Source organism: Prunus persica, chromosome G7 (genome assembly GCF_000346465.2).
Source record: "Prunus persica cultivar Lovell chromosome G7, Prunus_persica_NCBIv2, whole genome shotgun sequence".
NCBI classification, from domain to species: domain Eukaryota; kingdom Viridiplantae; phylum Streptophyta; class Magnoliopsida; order Rosales; family Rosaceae; genus Prunus; species Prunus persica.
Genome location: NC_034015.1, coordinates 18,595,280 through 18,622,261, shown reverse-complemented (window position 1 = coordinate 18,622,261; position 26,982 = coordinate 18,595,280). Strand labels below are relative to the sequence as shown.

The window sequence follows — 26,982 nt, the reverse complement described above, 5'->3', positions numbered from 1 at the left end:
ACAAATAATCCAAATATCATCCAAAAAACAATACCAAAAACCAATCATTCCAAACAAACTAGTCATTCCCAAAAACTCTCAAAAAAACCCACTCATTCCAAATTGTAGGATATCCAATTTGAGCGCTCCTCAGGAGACATTTTCAAAAATGCATCCTTTTTTGTGTTAGTATTCAACGAAGAGAGCGCTTTATAACGAGCACGTTCATCCAAATTTGGGGTCTCTTTAATGGCATCCCACATATAACTTTACGGCTCTCTCTCTTTTCCCCTTTTTGCCAATAGGTTATGGACTCCCTGGAAGTCAGTGGCAATTGAATCAATGTTAAGGCTAATTCTTCCCATAGCATGCTGGGTGGTCTCATTTGAGATAGCATTCCCTTCCAAATCTGTTCTAGTTCGTTTTCTCTGGCTTGAGCTTTCTGAGGGACCTTCACAATTAGTGGCCTGAAAGAGGAAGGATGAAGAAGAATGTCTGAGCGGTGGATCTTGGTGTGATAGTTCATTATGATTTGGTATAAAAGCCTGACTGTCATCATCAAAGACAAAGTCCTCTATTCCAACATGTCTATCTTCCACCCTAAAAGTTCTTGCATCAGTATCATCACCCAATCCTAATGAGTTTCTTCTAATAGCAGTTGCATTCCCAATTACAATTTGCAGATCCTCATAGTCCTCACAAGTTTTTGTTTGAATAACCAAATTATGTATTCAAGTTACCAAATGGAATTATTTAAAGAAAATTTAATAACCTAACCTTAAAGTAGTCTTTCTAAACTTCTTCAGGAGCAGTGAATTTCTTTGTGGTTGGATCCCACCCAAACCTAGAGCTGTGACGGAGAAGCTGTGAATATTTTGGTATTCTCTTTTAAAGTACTTCAACCGACTCTAGTATTGAGAATAGGTTTTGTGACACCTAAGTTTTTCATTAATCTTGGGGAGTATTTTGGTTTCTACAGTTGCCTTGCTTAGCATTCCATTAGCATCACGCCATCCACGGCTTGCAGCATCAACCAGTTGCAACAACATTCTACTCTATGTCCGAGCGGTGATTTGGTATAAAAGCCTGACTGTCATCATCAAAGACAAAGTCCTCTATTCCAACATGTCTACATCCCTTCCTATTTTAAAGCCGCCAATTGTATCTTATCAAAATAACAAAGAAGACATTAGTCACCCAAGCAAAATCAAGGACAAGGAAAGATGCATGGATAGCATGCCCAGTCATGGCAAGCAACAAGAAAATGATCTGCTCCACCAGTTCTGTTCCAGTAAGGATACTTTGCTGCAATTTTTTCAGAATATTCCTTCAAAAATTGGCGTAGGTTTGTACGGTTGTGAGAGTTACGTACATATAGAGTGTACTCTAGCATCCGTGAATGGCATATAAAACAGATGCGCCTTTCGTGGATCCTTCACAACAAAGCGCTTATATCCCTGCATCAGTTTCAATAACCATCCCTCTGAAGCATATAACCCCTTGAGTATTGGTTGATGGAAGATGGGCTTGTTTCCATCCTTGTCGATATAGATTTTCAGTGTGCGTTCCATAAGTTTGTAACTCCTGATAAAGAATCACTTTCCTGATAAAAAATAAAAAAAGAGCATCACTTGATAATGGCTAATTTGGCTATACTACGGTATTTCTTTTTCTTAAAAATAGTATAGCCGCGTGGCGTTACTACGGTAATTTTTTTTTTTTCACGGCCATACTCGAGTATTTTAAAAATTAAAAAAAATTAGGATAGCCTCCTGGCTACACGTGTTTTCACATGCGGACGCCTAGGAGCTAGGCGGGTCCCTTTATTTATTTATCAATAGTACAGCCACGCGGCTATACACGGGTATCTTTTTTTTCCCTAAATAGTATAGCCGCCCGGCTGTACTCGGGTTTTGTATTATTTAATTTTTTTTAAAAATATAGTATAGCCGCGTGGCTATACTCTTAACACCTTAAAGGTGTATCCTCGTTGTTGTGACACATCCATCTGAACCTAATCAGTTTGCACAAGGACTTACATATGGTGGAGTGCATGTACTTAAGCCATTAGAATAAAAAGGAAGATGGGGCACTTCTCCTACGATTGAGAATGGTGCTGGGCTGAGCACCACTTATGGAGCAGCATTCATATCAACCCCAAAGGTGACATTTCCATGTGCATGACTCCCAATGAAATGAGGATCTTGAGTGTATCTCTTCTATGTGTGATCCCTTCTCCTGGTCTCACCATAGTTTATTTATTTATCGAGGGGAAGCTGCAGATTTAGGTATTTATAGTTTTAGAATACTTGAATTAACCCAGTAGAATTCTTTATAGTAGCATTTGAAGGTGAGGCAATTTCCCCACATTTAGGATAATTCGAGAAGTGATGGAATTCTACTGGGGAAATTGCCTCAACTTAGAGCTGCTGGTTTTGCTAAGCTGGAGAAGAAGATTGCACAAAAGAGGTATAGTTCATCTTCCTAAATAGACCTAGGATTTCTTGAGCTTGCTAGTGTTTCTTTGTAAGAATCTTTTTGCTTAGTGGATTGCCTGGTCGGTTGATGACCCCCAGTTTTTCCCAATGGTGGTTTTCTGGGTGAACAATTTTTGTTTGCATCTCTGTAATTTTCTGGGTTTGTGTTCTTGACAGTTGACTAGTCATCGCATGATGTTCATGTATTTTTGGGTTTGTGTTCTTGCGGTTGACTAGTCATCATTTTCTGTTGTTTGGTGTTTACTTGATTACGATGTCTTCACACACTTTCACCATAGTTGCTAGCACATGGGATGCCTAGATTGACGGGTCTTTCTAAGTGCCTAGGTTGTCACTAGTAATTCTCTAGGCTTGCAGGTACATCTTGGTATGCTTTGTGTATGTTCTTGGTTGTGGTAATTCATGTCTGACAGTTGACTAGTTATAAGAGTATTTTGTCAAGGTCTATAGTGTGTGAAGTTTGTTGTGTCTTATTTGAATATCATTTAAATTTACCCCTCACCACCCAAGTACCAATTTCAGAATGGAGCATCAAGCTAAAAACACCCACATTGTCAAAATTGGATTTATGAACTTGCGTCATATCAAATTTTCTCAATCTTCAATTTATGAACTTACCCTTGTTTTACATATCGCAACTATCACAATCCCTCCTACTCTTCACGGGAAAGGGATCGCCATAGACATCATTCTTACGCTTGAACTGATCATCAAGTTCAAGATATCTCTCTTTTTCTCCTAAACTTCAACGGAATTGAAAATACTTTGGGCTTTGTATGTTGACAAAAAATGTAAAAGTGAGCAACATACTAGTTAAGGATAAGCATGACTCTTTTAACACGTGAGGTGTTTTTACATAAACTTGTCTGTGCAGGAAATGCTAACAATATAGGAAAGAAGTCCTAATTACAATAGGAAAACTATACGAAAAGGAAAGTAAATACAACTTAGAATATAAAAATGGAAACTAAAATTACCTGCTCACAGAGGGAAAGATTCAAAGACCACTATATAAAGTCCCACAACTCAATTGGTTAATCCCATAACTTGCAAAGCTTTCTTTTTGAGATTCTTGCAACGTCAAATCAATCGCTCTCTAGTTTTCGTTGTTAAGTCTTGTGCATTGTCTTCTCTTCAATCTCTCACTCATGGAGAAAACAAAATCATCCCTTCATGGTCACGCTAACGGAGGTCTCACCACTGTTCTTTCTATTGATGGAGGCGGAATAAGAGGGATTATTCCAGGAGTTATGCTTGCATTCCTAGAGTCTTTGCTTCAGGTAAATAATCAAAACTAGAACTCTATTATGAGCAATTTATAATATCAAATTTTGTTCACCAAACAATATTTCTTTCATTAAAATAGGAGCCTGATCTGCGTTTTGTCACCAAGTGCTCCAAAATTTTATCATACCACATTACCACTGCATGCATTACGCTATGTACATATATATTGCGTTTTTTGCACTTAATTTATTAGTGGTCACTTTTATCGAATGTGCACGTATACGTTCAGTAGATAAATAAATACGTGTATTATAATATGAGTAAACTAGTCATGTCATTGTAGTGCCATACCTAACTATCATGTTTATTTCATTAGTCACAATTTGATATTAGTGTGTTTATCATACTTTTTTTTCTTTCTATAATCTAATACGACTAATTTTCGCTTTACTTGTTTGCTATATGCAGAAGATAGATGGTGATCATGTCAGGCTTGTAGATTATCTTGATTGGGTTGTAGGGATGAGCACAGGTGGCCTTATGGCGTCCATGCTTACTACCCCAAATAAAAATAATCGTCCTTTATATGCTGCTAAAGATATCGTCCCCTTTTATCGCCAACACTGCCTTAAGATTTTCCCCCAACCCAGATACGTATAGTTAATTGTTGACAGAGAGTCTTGTACTGCGTACCTTTTATATGCATAACAAGTAACAATAATTAATTTTGATTCCTTGCACAGCAGCTCTCACGTCGGCAAAATCATATATTACTTGAAATGTTTAGTAGGGCCCAAATATAATAAGAAGTATTTACGTAAGCTGTTGAAGGAAACACTAGGAGACAAACATTTGCAAGACATGTTGACTAACATTGCAATCCCAACTACTGACATGTTGGCTGATCGGAAAAGATCGTTCGGCTCCACTGGTGGATCTTCTTATGAGAGTAAATAGTGACATGAATGAGTACCTCAGTCGTTCCTTTCTTAAAGCTCTTCAGTCTAATGGCAATTACCTCCGAATTCAGGTAACAGAATAAAATTGAGATAAATGTCAAGTGGTCGTTTGTTTGTTTTTATGTTATGTATATGTACACAATCAAAATACATGCGCCTAAATTATGTACTATACAAACTAAGCATGGAATTGGAAATGAATGATGATACACTAAGTGGAACATTGGCTTCTGTGGATATTGCCACAGAAGAAAGCTTGAATGATCTTGTAAAAGTTGGAGAGGCATTGTTGAAGAAACCGGTTTCGAGATTGAATTTTGGTATCGGTAAACTCGAGCCTGTTTATCCTGAGGTTACAAATGAAGAGGCTCTCGTGAGGTACAAATTTGCTCTTTTATTCTCATTATTAAGTTGTGTAAATTCAATAAATTATCATACTGATTACTTTTGTTTTGTCCCTTAATTTGCATGATCATGTAGGATGGCGAAAATGCTCTCTGAGGAGAGGGCTTGGAGGAAGAGGGTGGTCGTTCATGAAAATGCTGCTCTGCTCTCACATAAGTCCTTGTAGTTATGTTTTTCGTCAAGAGAAATAAATAGCTCAATAATTTTTATTTATTTTTTATTTCATGTAATTCAGTTCTGAAACTAATTTCTCCCAATGTTATGTATATATTTGTAACTGGGAAATTATTAATTTATTCATAACGTGGCCAATGAAAGCAGCTTGAGTTGTTTTAAGTCTTCATGTTGTTGGAGTTTGTGTGCATTGATAAAGCACTACGAAATTAAAAACAAAAAGCACTTTGAAATTAATCCTTAGTAACATGTTTGATAATGAACAGATTCTTGAGATTGAACTACTGCATCTGTAAAGAAGAACGAACCTATGATGTAGATGGTTGGCTTGCTGCATGGAAGGTGAGTGGCTTCATGTCCATGGAACGCATGTAACTTACAAACTCTCCAGGCAGCTCTTCCAAAAGACCTTGAACAACAGAAATCTGCCCACCTGTTACATTAATCGCGCAGCTATACGCCTTCAAATAATATATTTAAATAGTATAACCGTAAGACTATAATATATGAGGAATTATTATCCCCACAATCTTGATGTCCGAGGCCGAGCAAACCCAATGCATCCACTTATTCAAGCTGTTTAGGATCATGATCTGTTACTCATTTTTATATTGTTCTCCTATCATTGGCCATCTTTAATTGTCGCGCGGTTAAACTCGGTTTTTTTAATTTTCTTTTAAAAAGAGATAGTATAGCCGTGCGGATGGTTCTGGAGAAGACTATAAACTGCTACCTAGTGGTCCAGCTTCATTGCCAGATGAGCAGGTATTCTTTTGCAACTTCCTTGTTATCTGCAATTTTTAAGTGGTTTCAGTTTTTGTTTTATTGATATGATGAACAATTCTATCCAGGTGCCTATATCACACAACGACGACAACGTTTACTGGAAGGAGTTATTGATGCTTGTGAATGTTTGGGTGGCTTTTCTTATTGTTCAGATTGTTAAGGTAAGTTATTTTACTCTCTAGTTCTGTACAACTAAAGAAGCTATTAACTTGTTAACTTAATCTTAATGTATTCAGTTTAGACAGAATTAAAGAACTATATGCCATCCTATTGGTCATGCAGGTATGATAATGGGCGCTTCAGTTTCAACTGTATACTGCAATTTGAGACTTAGGCACCCAACACTGGACATGCCCCTTATAGATTATGATCTGGCATTTCTCTTTCAGCCAATGCTCATGCTGGGCATCAGCATAGGAGTTGCCTTCAACGTCATGTTCGCCGACTGGATGGTCACAGTTCTACTTATTATTCTCTTCTTAGGGAATAACATTTTGACCACAATTTATTTGTTATTTGTTACTTATTAGTGGTTACTTTAGTGATTTCATAATGCAAAATCCATTTAATGTTGTATTTTCTGAAGCCCAGGCCCTTCTCTCTCGCCCAGGCCCTTTTCTAAACCCTAAACATAACACGCAACCTCTCTTCTTCTTCAATCTCATCGTCGTCTCTCTCTCTCGCCTCATAGCACCATCGTCATCTCGTCCCAGAACTTGGAGTACCGAAATGGCCTTTTCTTTCTTCTAGGCCCCAGCGTCCGCCTAGACCGCCTAGCCCCCGCCTAGACCGCCTAGCCCCCGCCTAGCCTGCCTAGCGCCCGCCTAGGCCATGTATTCAGATATGAGTGACAGTGTGTTCAAGGATTTAACGTTTAAAGAAGATTTTCGAGAATTGGAAAAGAAAGAGATGATGCTTACATTGTTCCTACAACCTTTTGGTTTATTAGCACCATGATTTTAACTGTATCTGAACTTTGTGCAGACATATACTCAAACTTGCTCCACCAGCGACTTTGATCTCTCTTAAACACCGTAGTTAATGCATCTCCAGCAAGAACACACACACGCATATAGAGAGAGAGAGAGAGAGAGAGAGAGAGAGAGAGAGAGAGAGAGAGCATAAAGGGGATATAACTTTTATGTCTAATTTTAGGGTATTTTGACTTGTTCCAATAAAATTTTATGATTCTTCCTTTCATGTTTACTGTTGTGGTATTTTGACTTTGACATATGTATTTTGGTTGTTCAGGAGATCAAGTTTGGTTGGAAAATTGTAGTTGGCTCAATAGTTGGATTCTTTGGTGCAACATTGGGTAGTGTGGGAGGTGTTGGGGGTGGAGGCATTGCTTGCCTTGATCATTGGTTTTGATCCCAAGTCTTTCACGTTTATTGAAATTTTTGTAAAAAATACGTGTATTAAACATGAGAAATACGCGCTCGCACGTGTATAATACATTATTAAACGTGAAAGTGATAAAATCTTTATACGGGTAATAACTTTGAAAAAATCAAAAAGGGACGTTAGATACTCGAGTAATGGCATAGTAGTAGTTGGTAGGGCTCTTGGGCTATAGAGAAATTGAATTAAGACACCCAAATGATTCCACAAAATACTTAATAAATAGAAATTAATTACTTTGTGTTCTTTTTCTTCAATCTTTTTATATTAAATAATAATTAAAATATAATTACTAAGCAAACCGATTAAAAAAGGCTAAGATATTACTTGATTACGTATAGTAAATTAAAGAAGTATGCCAAAAAATAAAAGTAAAAAAACACATTTTATATTTATTAAATATTAAAAATAAAAAAGAGTATACCCGTGCGGCTATAATATGTATATATTTAAAAAAAAAGGACGCTCCCAACCCCTAGGTGCCACGTCTCAAAGGAGTAAAGACTTTTTTTTTTCAAAAAAAAAGAGGGGAAAACGGGTACCGCCGCACGGCTATACTATTTTTTTTAAATTCAAAAAAGGGTATAGCCGCGCGGCTATACTATTATATATATAAAAAGGCCAGCCCGAGGCCTAAGCCCACTCGTCAAAGAGGCCTAAGCCATACTTTTTTTTAATGCAAAAACGAGTATAGCCGCACGGCTATACTATTTTTTTAAAAATTCATAAAATAGTATGGCCGGGCGGCTATACCACTGTATGTATAAAAAGGCCGGCCCATGGCCTAAGCCCACGTGTCAAAGAGGTAAAGCCATACTATTTTTTAAATGCAAAAAACGGGTATAGCCGGGCGGATATATATATATATAAAGGCCGGACAATGCATCTGCAGGATCAACGCCGCCCTTGCTGTGCCCCAGCAGCATCACAAACTTACCGGATCCACAGTAAAGCTCCTCAATGTATTGCTTGAGTTCCCATGCATTGTGCTCAACATATGCCTTCATCCAAGAAAGCATATGAAAAGGGAAGACAAATTTCACAAAACTCAGTCATCAATGCTCACAGAGTAATGACTCATTATCTCACTGTGAATTTTTGCAATATGGCAAGCTAGACCCATCTTTGAAAAAAATTTCTTTGTTCCAACAAAGTATAAGGGGCCGTGATTGCTAAAGAGGCCTGAAAAATCAAAGTTCCCATAACTATGGGCATCACAACGCTAAATGTGGATTGAACCGGGAGAAGAACAAAGTCCAAAGGGAAAAATAATTTTCTTTACCCGGAATAAGCATATAGACAAATGAGCTAAGCAATGTGTGCTCCCCATTCCTAAAGTATGTAGCATGACATACCAGCAATAGGAATATACAAGAATAGACTAGACAGATATATGATAACAAAATTGAACACAGTTCCTTAACAGGTCCAACCATCTAGTGCAGTGGAGCTATTATATTAGCTTGGTACCTAATTCCTACAAAATTTTCAATAATACACACAAAATTCACGTATTATTCAAAAAATACTCACATATTATTGAATAAAAATAAAATATATTTAAATATTTAAATACTAATTATTCACTAAGATGGGCTATGCAAACCTTATTTATGGTCTTATATACTTTATATGCATACTTATATAACGTGCTTGAGCATTCTAACACTGAGAACATCCTGTAGAACTTTTTTTCTGCTTGTGGAAATGGGTGTTTGACCCACTCGTGCCAGTGTTAAATTGAGATACACGAGTCGGGATTATTTATCTGTAAATTTTTAGGTTCATATATTTTATGTTTTCTTTTCTTTGTGCATCATGCATGCTACACCTTGCAGATGGATAAAGAGCAATGTTGTGGAAAAACCTTGTATTGGCATGATCATCTAATGCTGTACACAAGCTCTGGAAATGGCAAAGAAACGAACGAAACACGACTAAGGTATTAGAATTCCTAACAGAGATGGTTGCATTTTGTAAATTTTTATGTATCCTTAAGCTTGCCATTTACTAAAATGTTTGTTTCTTGTAGGCCACAGCTAGTACTGTACCACAATTGTGGCAACCTGCAAGTTGAATATTGACGACCAATGATATAAGCGATGCTTATAAACTCATTTGCAGGTTAAAAGTGTTGTGCCATTTAGTGAGCCATTTACAGTGGACCCTCAAAATCCACCCCCCGATAGGCAGGCTAGGCGGGGGCTAGGCAGGCTAGGCGGGGGCTAGGCGGGCTAGGAGGGGGCTAGGCGGGCGCTAGGCGGTCTAGGCGGGGGCTAGGCGGTCTAGGCGGACGCTGGCGCCTAGAAGAAAGAAAAGGCCATTTCGGTACTCCAAGTTCTGGGACGAGATGACGATAGTGCTATGAGGCGAGAGAGAGAGACGACGATGAGATTGAAGAAGAAGTGAGGTTGCGTGTTATGTTTAGGGTTTAGAAAAGGGCCTGGGCGAGAGAGAAGGGCCTGGGCTTCAGAAAATACAACATTAAATGGATTTTGCATTATGAAATCACTAAAGTAACCACTAATAAGTAACAAATAACAAATAAATTGTGGTCAAAATGTTATTCCCTAAGAAGAGAATAATAAGTAGAACTGTGACTATCCAGTCGGCGAACATGACGTTGAAGGCAACTCCTATGCTGATCAGCATGAGCATTGGCTGAAAGAGAAATGCCAGATCATAATCTATAAGAGGCATGTCCAGTGTTGGGTGCCTAAGTCTCAAATTGAAGTATACAGTTGAAACTGAAGCGCCCATTATCATACCTGCATGACCAATAGGATGGCATATAGTTCTTTAATTCTGTCTAAACTGAATACATTAAGATTAAGTTAACAAGTTAAAAGAAAAGATTAATAAGAAAGGTGATTACTAACACTTGGAAATGGCAGTGGAAGACTTGGGATCAAAACCAATGATCAAGGAATTTTGAATCCAAACCTCTTCAGTGATTTTTCCTTTCCAAGGATTTCTTGACAAGATTTTCTGACTGACAAAAAGAATAGAGTGAATTCTGTCTTGCGTTGAACTATACCTAAGGAGGAATTCCCAATTCATGAAAAAGGGGTCCCAAGATGAAACCGCCTCCCAGCCCAAGTAGGCTACCCACCATACCAGCTACTATCCCACAGCTGCAGTAAGGAAAAATCTGATGCAACTTCCAATTTGTGATTTCCTTTCCTTTGGATGCAATCACCCTGGTGCCTTTGCATAAGAATTTGGCTTCAAAGAGCATAACGGAGACTGCAATTGGTACCTACGAAATGATAATATTTATGTTCAACTGGACATCATTCTTTTTATGTATGCTTGAGTGTATAGAGTTATGCGTTTCTGTAGTGTCCGTGAAAGAAATCTTACTACTCTGGTTGTTAACCTTACCTGCAAGGAGTGATCAGGACCCAATAATTCAGTAACAAAAGTTAAAATCATGGTGCTTTGGAAGCAAATGCAGAGGTATTAGAAAGATGGAACTTGATTGCATTGCTAGTGATGATCGTATCTTTTGGAGAGCATTTTAAGGTCCGGTATGCAAATAGATGAGTTCCTAGAAAAGCTTCTTTAGTTGTACAGAACTACAGAGTAAAATAACTTACCTTAACAATCTGAAACTGTTGCTTTATTCACTGATTATGGTTGATTTTCGGACGGATCAGATCGGAATTAGGGTTCCAATTCCATTCCAAAAAAAATACGGAAATTCAACATCCATTCCAGTACGAAAAACTCGGAATTTTTGTAAACTTTTGGAAATTACGTTTTTTGGAATATTTTTGGAAAGTTTCGGAAAATCATTAAAAAATTTAAACATGTCTAACAATTTAAAAGGTTAAAATTGGCTCAAATTTGAAAAATTATACGAAAATCTAGAAAAACTATTTTATGCTATCACTTATATGTTGTTATCCTTTATGAAATAACTTGCTATGTCTATTTGGTCATTAATTCATATGAAATTCAACATGAAACTAGTCATTATGTGTAATCTAAGCTTGAATTCTCAATATATTTCTTAATTTGGAATCTTGAAATACATTCCAATTCCAATCCTTTTTTTTTTTTGAAATTTTCGAATTTCAGAACTTTCAGATGTCGGAATTAATTTGCCAAAATCTTGAAATACCATGTGCTAATCTCCATCTTAATGTTAATTTCTCCATAAAACTGTTTCAACTTTGCTTACATGGATGCATGGGATGGGATGTTTATAAAATTGCATGCATATTCCACGGGTACCCAACTTCCAGATTGGGTCAAGAAGTTTTTTTTTTATTGTACAGAGAAAGCAGAAAAGAAAAAGAAACAAACTGTAGCAAGAACATTGCAGATTCACATATGATATGATCAATAAAGATGGATTGGGAGCCGAGGCCCATGACTGCAACAAGAGGGAAAAATACTACTGAATCAAGAGTTAATTGGTTAAATTCTTTGAATTTTCTTTTTATAAATAATGTAGTCGTTGAATATTATTGTTCTGTTTTCTGAGTTTTTGATTAGTGATTGCCGAATTAACTTAATCTATGAGGTCAACATTAACATAGGTGAGTATAGATTTATGTGCCAACCCAGATTCAACAACCCTATCCAGATGTTAATATACTAATGCACTCTGATATTGCCTATTGTTGACTTCAAAAATCTAAGGTAAAAAAAGACAGATGCAACATCGAAGAGAGGTTGCAACTTGGATCATTAGTGTTTCCTAAAGCTTCAATAGCATCAAAATTCAATCAATCTGTATTGGCAATAACAAAATAACGCTAATTTCAATAGCATCAAAATTCAATCAATCTGCATGTGCTAATCTCCATCTTAATGTTAATTTCTCCATAAAACTATTTCAACTTTGCTTAAATGGATGCATGGGATGGGATGTTTATAAAATTGCACGCATGTTCCACGGGTACCCAACTTTTCTGAATAAAATACACATATCCAGATTGGGCCAAGAAGTTTTTTTTTTTTAATTGTGCAGAGAAAGCGAAAAAGAAAAAGAAAAAACAACTGTAGCATCAACATTGCAGATTCACATATGATATGATCAATAAAGATGGATTGGGAGCCGAGGCTCCATGACTGCAACAAGAGGGAACTTCCTTGGTGTTGACAATCCAGCAACTTCCTCCATGCACAAATCTTCTGGTTTCATATTCTCAGGCAATTTCCAATTAAACCCATGTAACATGTTAGCCAAGCTGCACCTAATCATTTTTAGTCCAAGGCCATAACCAGGGCACATCCTCCTTCCTGAGCCAAATGGCAGCAGCTCAAAACTCTGACCCTTCACATCAATTGCCTTCCCTAAGAACCTCTCTGGGTTGAACTCTTCTGGTGCATCCCATAGTGAAGGGTCTCTCCCTATGCTCCATGTGTTTATGAACACTCTAGTTCCTTTACAAATATCATAACCTTCCACTTTGCAATCTTCAAGAGCTAGATGTGGTGCAAGCATTGCAACCACAGGGTGCTTCCTCATTGTCTCTTTCATAATTGCATCTATATAAGGAAGGTTTTCGAGGTCTTTCTCTTCTACCCATCTCTCTCTCCCAATTACTCTGTCAAGCTCTTCGGTTGCCTTTCCAATGAGGTGTGGTTGTCTTATGAGTTCAGACATTGCCCACTCCAAATTGGTAGCAGAGGTATCTGTGCCCCCTGCTATTAAATCCTGTTTTTCAATCAACAAAATGGGACAAAATGTGTTTCATATGATCATGTTTCTTTTACCACAAGCTATTTTTGTCACGCAAAAAAATAAGTAAAGCAAATAAACTGAAATGTTTTGGATAGTACCTGAGTGAATCCCTTGACACTGTCACGGTTGAGCTTAACTTCAAGATCAGGATCATCAACCAGCTGCAACAGTAAGTCCACCATGTCTTTTGGCACAAAATTTGTCTCTTCTTTCTTCCTTGCCTTGTGTTCATCCAATATATAATCATGGAAGAGATCAAATTTTTTCTTTAAGGCCTTCATTTGCTTTACGTATCCTTGTAAGTCGAAAAATTTAAGCCATGGTATCCAATCCCCAATATTTAACACCCCACTAAGACACACCAACTCATCTAACATGTCCTGAAATTCTCTAAGTGTCATTGTGGAAGTCACAAACTGAGACTCACTAAAATACTCCTTACCTAACACAATCCTGCTCACAGTGCTAAGAGTTAGCCTTGAGATATGCTCTTTAAGCATGACAGGCTTACCTGACAAGGCATAGAATCGCGATGTAAAAGCCCGAATTTCCTCGACACGAATGTACTCAAAAGACTCTAGTCTTTTTGAGCTAAATAGCTCGGACATGAAAATTTTTCTCCCTTGACGCCAATAAGGACCAAAAGGTGCCCAAGTGATGTTTCTGTAGTTGTAAGTGAGGTACTTGCCTGCTGCAGTTTGAGGTCTAGAGGCAAAGACATGATCATGCGTCTTCAGAAACTGTTTTGCCATTTCTGCTGATGAGGCAATTACCACTGGATAGGAGCCAAACTTAAGCTGCATTAAGGGTCCATAAGTTTGAGATAATTTGTGAAGGCATTGATGTGGGAGAGGTCCCATGAGGTTAAGGTTGCCAAGTATAGGCCATGGTTTTGGACCTGGTGGAGATTTTGGTTTGTGGCTTTGGGAAAATATAATTTTTGATAGGAAGGCGAGAGTAGCTAGACATGCCAGGGTTAAAACAACCAAAGAAGAAGAAGCCTCCATTGATGTGGGTTGTGGTGTAATGGTGAGAATTTGAGGTGATCTTGCATGTATTTATAATGCATATGTATGTACATGATGATATACTTGTTGACCATTTTTAGTCTTGATATTATTCTCGTGGGAAATTTTATATGTCTCAACTTTAACTCAATAAATATACCCTACACTCATGTAAATGAGGTGGAGTTTAAGTGAGCAAATTGTAGGGTATGGTATATGTATAGAATTTCCCTATTCTTATTATTTCATTTAGGGAGAATAATGGGATGCTATTGGATATCAATTTATAATACCCCATATATTGTCCATAATTTTTGCCCAAGAAAGAAACATATTGTCCATAGTTTGTCTATATTACCAATTTACCAAATATCGACAAAATAACAACTAAATTAACATATAAATTCGATGTTTAATTAAAGAGGATCATGCTAAAGAGACCATATTTTATATACCACCAATATAATAAATCTCACTTTTATTAAAATGCTGTACACAAAGTCGTCTCTAGCATTTTTCTTAATTAAATACTATGTGAAAGGTGAGTCTCATTAAATACTACGTGGAAGGTGTGGCAGCAAACCCAATCTCGAGGTAATCAAATGGTGGTTTTAAAAATAGAAAATTACGTTCTAATAAATAGGTTCCTTTGCTCTGCGTGCAGACTCACAGGGATATGATCCAAAGTAGTGTGGTGCTTTAGTTAGGAAAAAAAAAAGGTGTAGTGGTTATTAACATAGATTTATGGGCCATCCAAAATCTTTGGCTGCAAGGAGGGTCCTCCCTTTCGGATGACACAATCCATTTCTAATTTGTTTTTCATATGTTAATTATCTCCTGCTGCTAATTAAACATGTGTTTCAAAAACAAGTCATGTTCTTAAACTGGGAATTTGTATGATAACGCATCCTTGTACAGAACCAAACTGGGGACCACTACTACTACTAGTACGAGAGATCCTTTGTCTTGTTTGTTAAAGTTGTTTGCTTTCTCTGTTTAGTAAGAGTGTCCTGATTAATTAGCTTTAAAATAAGAATGTAGTGGTTAACAATCATATGCATGCCCTTTTTTTTTCTTTTTGTCGAGAGGAAGATTCGAATCGTAGACCTCTTCTAATATTGAAAATAGAAATACCACTTAGACTAATAGCTAGATGGTTAGCATATCCACGCTACTCTAGCAACAAAGATTTGTAAGAAATAAAAATAAAATGCCAACATAGAACACAAGTTGCAGAGCATTAGACTAGCGGTTGCCAATATCATTCACGTTTTACCAACTTTCTTTTTCTTAACAAACAAAGCTAGCACACAAGCACAACAATGCAGATCACGCACACAAACAAAAGCAGAGAGAGAGAGAGAGAGAGAGAGAGGAAACTTGATGGCAGCGAAAGTGCAAAACCATCTGGGTTTTTCACGGGCTCTACATCAATAATTTGACAGTGGTTGGAGGAACTGGTTAACGTGGCAGTACAGAGACGCTAGTCAGATGATCAGATAATAATTAAAATAGAAAATGGGCAAATGGATTCAAAATATTATATAGATCACTAGTTGTAGAGCAGTAGACTAGTGAAAGTGGTTGGCAATATCATTCACGTTTTACCAACTTTCTTTTTCTTAACAAACAAAAGCTAGCACACACACAGCAGAACGCAGATCACACAAAAACAAAAGATTAAGGCTTGAAAGAGACAATATGTAATTATTTCTGATATTAAGAATCTCCCTTGGATGAAGTCAAGAAGATTGTTTCAATCACAAGGTACAAATATAGATAGCATTACAGATTCACATATACTTAGCAAAAATGTCTCCAAGTCTTGAAAGGACATTATACATGGTGTTATTTCTTAAGGTTTTGAAAGAGACAACATCACAAATTCACATATAATTAATAAAGATGGGTTGGGAGCCGAGGCTCCATGACTGCAACAAGCGGAAACTTTCGAGGTGTTGTCAATCCAAAAACTTCCTCCATGTTCAAGTCTTCTGCTTACATATTCTCAGGCAATTTCCAGTTAAACCCTTTTAACAAGTTAGCCAAGCTAGACCTTATCATTTTAAGTCCAAGGCTATAACCAGGGCACATCCTCCTTCCTGAGCCAAATGGAAGCAGTTCAAAACTCTGCCCCTTCACATCAATGGCCTTCCCTAAGAACCTCTCAGGCCTAAACTCATCTGGTGCATCCCATAGTGAAGGGTCTCTCCCCATGCTCCATGTGTTAATGAACACTCTAGTTCCTTTGCAAATATCATAACCTCCCGCATTGCAATCTTCAAGAGCTAGATGTGGAGCTAGCATTACAGCAACTGGGTGCTTCCTCATTGTCTCTTTCATAATTGCATCTACATAAGGAAGTTGTTCAAGGTCTCTCTCTTCTACCCATCTGTTTCTCCCAATTACTCTATCAAGCTCTTCGGTTGCCTTTTCGATGAGGTGTGGTTGCTTTAAGAGCTCAGACATTGCCCATTCCAGTGGTAGCAGAGGTGTCAGTGCCTCCAGCTATTAAATCCTGATTTGAAAAATGGAATAGTTTAGATTGTAAGGGTATGAAACAATATGTGAAGATTATCAACTTTTGTGAAAAATGGAATAGCTGAAGAAACATGATTAAAAAACCTTTTGAAATCAGAGCTAATAATTTATCAGTTGATAATTTCAAAAGGTTTTTTTATGCACCTCATGACATTGTTCATGGTCCCAACTTTTGTGAATGTTAATTGCGTGCAGATTGGGCTCAAGAATTTGTCTTTTTGTATTTTGAAAACTGTTTATACCACAAATATTCAAGTGATTAACACGAAGATGTAAGGATATATATATTTGTAGTTTTATCAAGGAGATAGGATTTTCTAGAGCTAGATAGTACGTAAAAAAATGATAGGGTTTTGACTTGTTATTTCTTTCTTCCTCTTTCAGATCTTGAAAAACCAAATCCCTCCTTTACAAGAACTCTTACTCTATTTATAAGGAGTACAAAAATATGGATTAATTCACAAGCCGCCCACCTCAGCTTCGAGCCAAGCTGTTTATGTCACATCAGATCTACCAGACGACGAGTGGTCAGGCTTTGTCCACGTATTAGCTCATGATGGATCTCTTACATTTCTACTAGGGGGCAGGCCTAAGCATAATAGCTTTCCTGCACGTACGGCGGCAGTCCCATTCAGGGAGGTGGCGACTTAGGCGGCTAACACTGGCTCATGACGGGATGGGGGCACGCTTTAAGAGGTGTGAAGGGTCGGCAGTCATAAGAGGTCTTGTCATCGACGTGGATGGCTTACACCCTTTCGTTCTTCTTCCTGGGGCAGCTCGGAGGCCGAGGCGGAGGGGGAGGTTAGTTTCTATCGGTGCGTCATACGAGACCCATGTGTTGTGTTTTTATTGGGCGGATGAGCGAGTGCCGAGCGTCAACAAAAACAATGGCACTCATAAGTAAAACCATACTGATGAAAGAACACAAGACTTGAAACAGACATTAGAGCATGTCCACCGCAGCTCTTCTAGCCAGGGCAAGAGGCCCATTTCTTCACTTTTGGACCTCCAGCGCAGCGCCTGCAGCCTGGGCAAGTCCTGGGTCCCACCAGCTTGGGCAAGCCCAAGGGCAGATTTTGCCTGGGCTTCAGCCCGAGTTTGCTGATGTCAGTGGTGATGTCACGCTGACATCAACGAGTCAAAAAAATTGAAAAAAATGGAAAAAAAATCAAAAAAATTTTTAAAAAAAAAACCAAAAAAATTATGGATGTTTTCCCTATAAATACATAACAATTTTATTCACTTTCCCTATAAATACATAACAAGTTTATATTTTGTTGCATATTCTTTTTTTTTTCTTGCCCTTGCCCTAGCCTTTTGGGGTGGAACCAAAAAAGGCAAGGCTACCACTATTCATATGAATAGTGGCAGCCCTTACTTGCCCTTGCCCTTGCCTTAGCCCTTATGGGTGGAGATGCTCTTAGGAATCTGACTTGGATGAAGAAAAGAAGATATTGTTTCATTCACGAAGTGTAAAATCAGAAAGGGATTATTGATTACATTGAGGCGTTATTATTTAATGGCCGACAGTCTAAAGCTTGCAAGGACTTTACAGATTCACATGTAATTAATAAAGATGGGCAGGGAGCCGAGGCTCCACAACTGCAACAAGTGGGAACTTCCGAGGTGTAGCCAATCCGAAAACTTCCTCCATGCTCAAATCTTCTGGTTTCATATTGCCAGGTAATTTCCAATTAAATCCATGTAACAAGTTAGCCAAACTAGACCTTATCATTTTCAGTCCAAGGCTATAACCAGGGCACATCCTCCTTCCTGAGCCAAATGGCAGGAGCTCAAAGTTTTGTCCCTTCACATCAATTGACCTCCCTAAGAATCTATCAGGGTTGAACTCATCTGGTGCATCCCATTGTGAAGGCTCTCTCCCCATGCTCCATGTGTTTATGAACACTCTAGTTCCTTTGCAAATATCATAACCTCCCACATTGCAATCTTCAAGAGCTAGATGTGGAGCTAGCATTACAGCAACTGGGTGCTTCCTCATTGTCTCTTTCATAATTGCCTCTATGTAAGGAAGTTGTGGGATGTCTTTCTCTTCTACCCATCTCCCTCTCCCGATCACTCTGTCGAGCTCTTCGGTTGCCTTTTCGATGAGGAGTGGTTGTTTCATGAGCTCAGACATTGCCCACTCCACAGTGGTTGCAGAGGTATCAGTTCCTCCTGCTATTAAATCCTGATACAAAATGGAACAGTTCACATTGAGGTTTAGAGTGGGACCAAATTTAAATAAGATTTATAACAATAAAAATCATCACGTCATGTGATGAATAAAATTTGGTAAATAAATTTGGTGATTGTACATATAAAACATACATACCTGAGTGAATCCCTTGACACTGTCATAATTGAGCTTCACTTCAATATCAGGATCTTCAGCCAGCTGCAACAGTAAGTCCACCATGTCCTTTGGCACAAAATCTTTAACTCCTTCCTTCTTTGCCCTGTGTTCATCAAACACATGATCATGAAACCGGTCGAATTTTTTCTTCAAGGCCTTCATTCGTTTTACAAACCCTTGCAAGTCAAAAAACTGAACCCATGGGATCCAATCCCCTATGTTCAAAACCCCATTAAGCAAGAACAGCTCATCTAACATCTCTTGAAATTCTTCTAGTGTCACTATCGAACTCTCAGATTCAGACACGCTAAAATACTTCTTACCCAACACAATTCTACTTATAATGGTAAGAGTTAGGCGTGACAGATGCTCTTTGAGCATAGTTGGCTTGCCTGACAAGGCACAGAGCCGCGAGAGAAAGGCGCGATTTTCCTCAACACGAATGTATTCGACAGAGTCTAGTATCTTTGAGCTAAACAGATGGGAGAGGTAAATTTTGCGGCCTTGGCGCCAGTATGGACCATGAGGTGCCCAAGTGAGATTGCTGTAGTTATAAGTTGTGTACTTACCAGCTGCAGTTTGGGGTCTAGAGGCAAAGATGTGATCATGTGTCCTCAAAAATTGTCTTGCCATTTCTGCAGATGAGGCAATCACAACTGGATAGGAGCCAAACTTGAGCTGCATTATTGGTCCATAAATTTGGGACAATTTGTGAAGGGATTGATGAGGCAGAGGACCAATGTGGTTGAGGTTGCCAATTATAGGCCATGGTTTGGGGCCTGGTGGAAATTTTAGCTTCTGGGATTGGGGGAAGAAAATTTTTGAGACAAGGGCCAGAGTAGCTACCAATGCCAGGGTCAAAATAGCATAAGAAATAGCCTCCATTATGGGGATTGTTGCTGTGGTAAATTGGTGAGGAATTTAGAGGGGACTTGGAGGTATTAATAGTACTTGAAGACTTGAAGCATGTAGATGCTAATGATATTTCTTAACCATTTTAATATTCCCATTTTGTTTGGTGTGTAGAGGGATCCTAAGGGAATTGTCTTATTTATTGTAAATAAATATAATTTAGCTAAATCTCTGTGTCTCTCAAGATTTAAATAATAAAACTCATTAGTCGATAAAAAATGTGTTTAGCACTAAGCTTAGGGCTTTTTCAGTTGCTTGCCCCAAAAAATTTCAGGAGGTTATTAAAATAAAAAACCCTTTAGAAATCCAAGTCAAATTTTTTTTCAATGGGAATTGATTTATCATCTTTTCAAACAATAACATGTTCCATCACTTTTTCCATTTCCTATGCAACGTGGCCTATCCATTTCAACGTGGCATTAGGAAAACCATGTATATTATAATATTAATAGCTACCTAACACACTCCTTTACCCGTTTTACGGGTAAATATAAAACGAAAATATAAAACGTGCACTAACACTGGTCAATGATCAGCAAATGCACAAAAGATATGACTTGGCCATCCTGATTCCTGTCAATCTTATCAACACTATCTTAGTCTCTTGGTCAATGATCACGTGAAACTATCAAGTTAATCCCTTTTTTTTCAACTCGGCATTCAATGGACCTTTCTTTTCTTTTTTTTACATCATAGGTAGGTGCTAGATTAATGTCATCTAAATCATTTTTTCTCTCTTTATACCTAAAAAATGTTAAGGTATTCTTTAAGATCGTTCGTCTTTTTTTTTTTAATAGAACTTTTCTATTTTAGATGAGGATAATATACTAAATTTACACATATTGTACAGATACTAGGACTCGAATTCAAGAATTTGCCTGAGAAGACAATTGCTTTAAACTAGTACATTAGTGGGTCTTTTGCAAAATCGTTCGTCTTTGTTGTTCATATGACATTCGTTAATTTATGTGTTTATCTAACGATTAACTAATTTGATCAAATGATTAAGAAATAAGGTCTCATCTAAATGCCATATATAAAGCACTCGTTATAGAATTCTTGTAGCTTGGCATTTAGACAGACGAAGTTACCAATAGTGTAATAATTCGTAAATTTTTTAAGGATATACATGGTCTGAAAATGCTATTTCTTGAAAGCCCATGTATCCCCAGGACGGAAGAGCTTAGTGTGAAACACTAGTGACTTCCTGGAAGCAAAGCCCATGTCCATTATATACACAACCATGCAAGCCCAATACAGAAGCAAATTAAAACTCTCCTCCTCGGCCATGCAATTTTTTGCCTTGTTGGATTAGCCGAAGCCAGGCAGAACTCACGCGCTTCTTAATTTCCTAGAAGCTGCTATGATTTTGCTCAGAAACCACGCGAAATTATATAAACTCGTAGCTTTTAAACTTCACACCACAACACGAATGGAAACTCATGGCTTTTAAACTCATCCTTCCTCTTTCCTAAAACATTCAGAGAATCAAAAACGCTCTCCTTCTCTCTCTTTTGTATATTTTTTTACCAGATCTTTCAAATTTTGAAGTTTTGAGGGGGGGAGAAGGAATGGCGAGGGACAAAAGCATAGACATAGTCATGAAGCCACAAAAACGTCAACGGCGGAGACACAAGGGAAAGGAAGGTGGTGATGGTGGCCGCCGCCGCGGCAACGGCAACGGCTGCTACCGTCTTATGGTTGGCTTTCTTTATCACTTCCTTCTTGTCCTCTTGTTGCTGTTTCTTCTTTACGTTTGGCAGCTGATTTTTGGCGATCAGTAACAGTAACAATTCATCACGAGGTAGGTGAGTAATCGACGCTGACACTCCATGCAAAGGATATATGCACCTTATTAGCCGGTTGATGAGATTGGTAAGCAAGCAAATGTTTTGTTTATCAACGGCTGAGATTTCGATATCAATTGGCATAGTGGGTGGATGGAGCTCCATGCAATTGATTTTTATAGCAATGTTTCGTTAATTTTAGCATACAATATTGGGTATTTTTGTTCTTTCTTTCTGTTTTGGGATCTAAAATTTGTAATTGGAAGCATCCTCTAAAATTTGTATACACCAGTCAAAGCAATTGAACTGGTCTAAGTCGCACATGAATATGATTGGTTGACTCCAATATTTTGGCCATGTGACCATCGGTGACCACCCCAGATTCTGTCATGAAAAATAATTTGCATCATAATTCTTGTAAAAGTAACATTTATACGTGGAGAAAAAGTTCCTCACGTATTGTAATATGAAAAAGTTCAAATACATGACACTGTATAATTGATTTATGATGACGTTAGAAGACATCTCAGGTATAGAAAAGTTATTCTCAATTATAAGAGTGCAATTTTTCTAACTTACGGGCTCCGTAACACAAAAGTCTCCTCCTCTCTCTTTTTTTTTTGTTTTGGTTATGAAAGTGATAGAAAGATGAATATTTTGCTTTCAGCAAGTTTGTTTTGGGCTGCAATAACACAATATTTGGGCTATAACATATGAATACCACTGGGCCTGGAGTGTTCTTGCAACCTGAAGAGTAACCCAGCCTACCATGGGCTACAAAGGACAGGACCCAAAACCCCATTGCTTTTAACCTGACCCACTTCCCACTTTCCCTTTTTTCCATAGCAAAGCAGCTTCAGACTATTCTATTTTATTTTAATCCGCAACACAAACCAAGAGGGTATTATTGTCTAGTGAAAAATGGTCGTGATTTGTTGACTAATAGTCTCATATTCGAATCTCCTTTCACTTTGATAGTGTGTAATAACTATCATTTGTATTAAAAAAATAAACTCACAGTTGTATCAAAAACTAAACGTCACTAATTCCCTTTTGATGTGGAACACTTTGGTTAAAGTATAACGGGCAATATAAACAAAGTAATATCACTTGTACCAAAAAATATGAAACTTCTTACCTTAAAGTCCCTAGATTATTCAGAATAAAGAATTAAAAAAACTCAGTTCCCTTCCCCAAACAAATATCAACAGGAATTTTCTTAAAAGCTCAGATACAAAAATGTTGTATAAATCAGCTGAAAAGCATATCATATTATAAATCTAGTGAGAAAATGGAGAGGAAATTGAGAGAGAGAGAGAAGAGAATGTTTTCTCTTAGTATTATCAATCTGATATCTATAGGCAAGGAAATGTGATGCCCGTGAATGTGCAATAACTTCATGCACCAAATAGTAAGTGGGCTCCACCTTCTTGACTTTTACAACACTCCCCCTTGGAGACCACAAATGATACGGAATATGCCTCGTTAAAAACCTTGCCAGTAAAAACCCAATTGGACAAAAACTGGTCGAAGGGAAAAAGAGTACATAACTATGTGTAACATAAAATTCTAAGTATATTGGCGCGCGTGCGACACTGCCTCGTTAAAACCTTGCCAGGAAAAACCCAGTGGGATAAAAACCCGGACGAAGGAAAAAGAGTACGGTGTTTGAAGATCTTTATTGATGGTGCGCTCCCCCTGATGCTTGGCAAAATATCTTTAAGTCATACTGTTGATCAGCTTTCTGAATATCGTAGTTGACACTGCTTCTGCGAGTCAATCTTTGAGTGACACTGCCTCGTTAAAACCTTACCAGGAAAACCCAGTGGGATAAAAACCTGGATGAAGGAAAAAGAGTACAGTGTATGAAGGTCTTTATTAAGACCTTTCTCCCCCTAGTGAATATCTCCCCCTGAAAAATTTTAGGACTAGCTTCTGTCTAGTAAGCGACCACTAAAATTTGCATAGTATACCCTAAACCCTTGAGCGACACTGCCTCGTTAAAACCTTACCAGGAAAAACCCAATGGGATAAAAACCTGGATGAAGGAAAAAGAGTACAGTGTGGAGCTGAGCTCTATCTGGTCTAGTATACTTCTGGAAAAACATTTAAGGACCAACGGATAATCCTCATAAAAATGCTTCAATACTTTCTTAGTATAAGCAAGAATCTCGTTGGCACAATGCTCGATCCTTAAGTCGAGACAAATATTTCGTGAATTCTGCAGAAGCTTTAATGTGTTGCAATCACATTATAATCAATGTACTCACTGAGGTAATTTATGCATATTAATATTGAGTACAAATTTTGTGCTTCAAGCACATGTCCTTTAGGGACTTGCTTTATGCAATGTCAATCCTCTCAACGGATTTTGTTTAAAAGGGGATTAAACTTTATGACACATTATATAGCTTTAACCCAGCTATTTATACATCTTTAGGGAATCACTTCAGGTGATATGCTCTGTGCATTTAATAACCCTTAAAGATAACATGTTGGTCTCCGTAATTGTGTAGTAAGGGGGGAGGGGCACAATTGAATCTGTAAATATGAAGAAAACCCAACATACCTTGTTTCTGCCAGAAACATTGTGTCATACAAAGTAGGTATATTCCCTTTTATTCCGAACACCCAAGGATAAATTTCAATATTAACATCTTTTGGGGTTCGTACTGTGGGTTTGTTATTTCACGTTCATTCTCATCTATAATGGAATTACCTCTTTCCATTTTGGCCAATGATATTGTCGACATTTAATAATTGAACGTGGTTCCAATCAACACAGCCCATTGATGATTTGAGTAGCTACTCTAAAACCAAAAATTGTCATTCATCAATTCATGATCCCACCATTCTCGTTTGCATGCGCATGCATCAATTATAAGCATTTCTTTGCTTTTGGGTACCCAAGCCACTTCATGGGGCTTTTATTATGTGAGAATGTGGATTATAACCTCCATTGGAGCGTTATTTGGTAGTAGGGCGTGGATAATCTCCATTTAGGGAGTTGGAACATTTAGAACCCATATATCTGTCATGCTGCAGGCATGCCACAGATTAATACATACATGTCAATTAATTTCTGGGACTTTAACCCATATAAGTTGCTACGCATTAGGCGTGCATAATATCAATATTGACATGTCAAAGGATTGTCCATTTGGGACTTCAATCCACATCATTTGCTACGCAACAGGCGTGCATCATATTGATCACTGCTATACCCATGTTATGTTATTATGGGACTTTAATCTGTGCAGTGTATTATCAATGTATCCAACTTGCAATCTGTAAAATTTGCATTAATAATTCATGGATACATACAAGCCATTCTTTTGGAATGGACTTATCTTCCCATTTGGTTACCTTTCAAGATAAAATATCAAATATGTATATAAGCATGAAATAACACAAGTATTGCTTACATCCTTAGGTGGGAGAAACTTTTCTTAAGTATCATTCAAGCTCGTATCGGCCCAGTAAATATAAAGTATCGCTTGATGATCTTGTTATATCCTGCAAGAGCAAAATCACAACTCTTTTCTCTGTCAAAAACAAATAACCCTCAGAGTAGAGTTATAAAAAGAGAAAAAATGCAAAAAGATTGTGATATTGATTGCAAGGTAAGGTAAGCAATCAGGGAAGGAAGCTGGTGGGAGCAGACAACAAGCTCGGCAATCAAGGAAGGAAGCTGGTGGGAGCAAACTACAAGCTCTCATTTCTTCTAGTTTAGAAGAACTTCCGGAGATTAGAGCATAAGGTTGCCTTCACAGTTCCCTGATGTGGGGGAAACGTGATCAGAGATAGTCTCGCTTCCTGAATGGATGATCAGAGATAGTCTTGCTTCTCGGGCACATTAAGTGCTCATTGATAAGAAAACAAGTAGATATCGCATGGTAGCCCGAAACTTTTGGCCTGGGCACAAACTCAGAATTTATTTGCCCTTTTCAAATGGACATGAAATATGAATTGAATAAAAGCCATGATAATATCGCAATATAGTAGTGAAGAGCATTAACTACTATGTACCCACAACTTCAAGTTCAGGATCTCTCATATATTTGGATCCATGGGCTTCCGGCTCAGATATAACAAAATATGTGGGGAGCCTCAATTCATTACTTGAGGTTTATATTGATATTATCCATTTCGCGGTGTATTCTTAACAACCAGAATTCATAAAATATATTTCTTCCTTGAGGTGTCGATTATAACAAAATCGAACTTTAAATTCATCATCTTCTTATGCCAAAGAAATATGTGGCATACCACAATTTGCAATAATACCTCAAGGGTTGTCCATTTAATTGTTGGAACTTCAGGTTCTCAACACTGTTAAATTTTGAACTTCAGGCCAAAGTCACATATTCTCATGGTATGGACATTCAATCCCCTTAGATTTTGAACTTTGGGCCAAAATCACATATTCTCATGGTATGGACATTTTTACAATTTTCTGTACATATTTCTGGACTTCAAGCTCTCACATAATTGTTCATATTTTGAGGAACTTCTGGCATCTCATTTAATTGCTCATCCATGAGTTTAAGGAACTGCAGGTTCCCTTTTGTATATAGTGACGGTTTACCCAAAATGGTTCATATTTATGCATACGTCACTATTCATGTGAATAGTACTATTCATCAAGTCATGAATACGTATCTATTCATCTGCCAGTACAGTTATCATCAATGTGTACGGCACCATGAAACTGCAGGTTCCCTTTTGTATATAGTGACGGTTTACAAAATGGTTCATATTTAATGCATACGTCACTATTCATGTATACGGTACTATTCATGTGTACAGTACATTTGCCAGTACAGTTATCATCCATGTGTACGGCATTATTAACAATACGGTACTGTTACATCATTAAGGAACCCTAGGTCTTATTACATGTCAGGGATCAAGGACCCTCAAGTCCAATCAATCTGGGCTAACAGACCCCACCATAGATTATTCCCTAAGGATAGGATTAGAAATAAATGAACCAGAAAGTGCAATCCAATCAAATCCGATCTGGCCTATATATTATGATGAAAACAAAAGCCCAAAAGCAAAAAGAAATAATCAGTATTCTTGCTATATCATATTGCATCTAACAAAAACAAGCGGGCAAATTCATCATGAATATTATGGTTTGTTTTTACAGACCCCACCATATATAAATGTATATATATATATATATATATGTATATATATATTATATTTATTTGGACTTAAACAGAAACAGGCATTTTTTATAGCTG

General features: G+C 37.6%; 3 protein-coding genes and 1 pseudogene across 3 annotated transcripts; 1 reads left to right on the top strand and 3 right to left on the bottom strand.

Annotated features, from left to right (window-relative positions):
• LOC18770302 lies at positions 3,626 to 7,399 on the top strand (annotated as a pseudogene).
• On the bottom strand, positions 12,379 to 14,140 carry LOC18770030 (flavonoid 3'-monooxygenase). The gene is made up of 2 exons (XM_007204784.2): positions 13,226 to 14,140; positions 12,379 to 13,100 (listed from the first exon to the last, which is right to left on the bottom strand). The coding sequence occupies exons 1-2, from the start codon at positions 14,132 to 14,134 to the stop codon at positions 12,477 to 12,479; spliced, it is 1,533 nt and encodes a 510-aa protein (XP_007204846.1). The 5' UTR covers positions 14,135 to 14,140; the 3' UTR covers positions 12,379 to 12,476.
• Positions 15,894 to 16,669, bottom strand: LOC18770754 (2-methylbutanal oxime monooxygenase). Its single transcript, XM_007202935.2, has one exon. The coding sequence runs from the start codon at positions 16,601 to 16,603 to the stop codon at positions 16,133 to 16,135; it is 471 nt and encodes a 156-aa protein (XP_007202997.1). The 5' UTR covers positions 16,604 to 16,669; the 3' UTR covers positions 15,894 to 16,132.
• LOC18769862 (flavonoid 3'-monooxygenase) lies at positions 18,119 to 19,916 on the bottom strand. The gene is made up of 2 exons (XM_007203660.2): positions 19,011 to 19,916; positions 18,119 to 18,866 (listed from the first exon to the last, which is right to left on the bottom strand). Exons 1-2 carry the CDS (start codon positions 19,914 to 19,916, stop codon positions 18,243 to 18,245), a joined length of 1,530 nt encoding a protein of 509 aa, XP_007203722.1. The 3' UTR covers positions 18,119 to 18,242.

What these genes read in the sequence shown, in the direction of transcription:
- LOC18769862 (XM_007203660.2), bottom strand. Translation starts at nt 19,916, where the DNA reads ATGGAGGCTATTTCTTATGCTATTTTGACCCTGGCATTGGTAGCTACT. An exon ending in GTGTCAAGGGATTCACTCAG is followed by an intron (nt 18,867 to 19,010) that starts GTATGTATGTTT and finishes ATTTTGTATCAG; the next exon opens with GATTTAATAGCAGGAGGAAC.
- LOC18770030 (XM_007204784.2), bottom strand. Translation starts at nt 14,134, where the DNA reads ATGGAGGCTTCTTCTTCTTTGGTTGTTTTAACCCTGGCATGTCTAGCT. An exon ending in GTGTCAAGGGATTCACTCAG is followed by an intron (nt 13,101 to 13,225) that starts GTACTATCCAAA and finishes ATTGAAAAACAG; the next exon opens with GATTTAATAGCAGGGGGCAC.
- LOC18770754 (XM_007202935.2), bottom strand. Translation starts at nt 16,603, where the DNA reads ATGTCTGAGCTCTTAAAGCAACCACACCTCATCGAAAAGGCAACCGAA.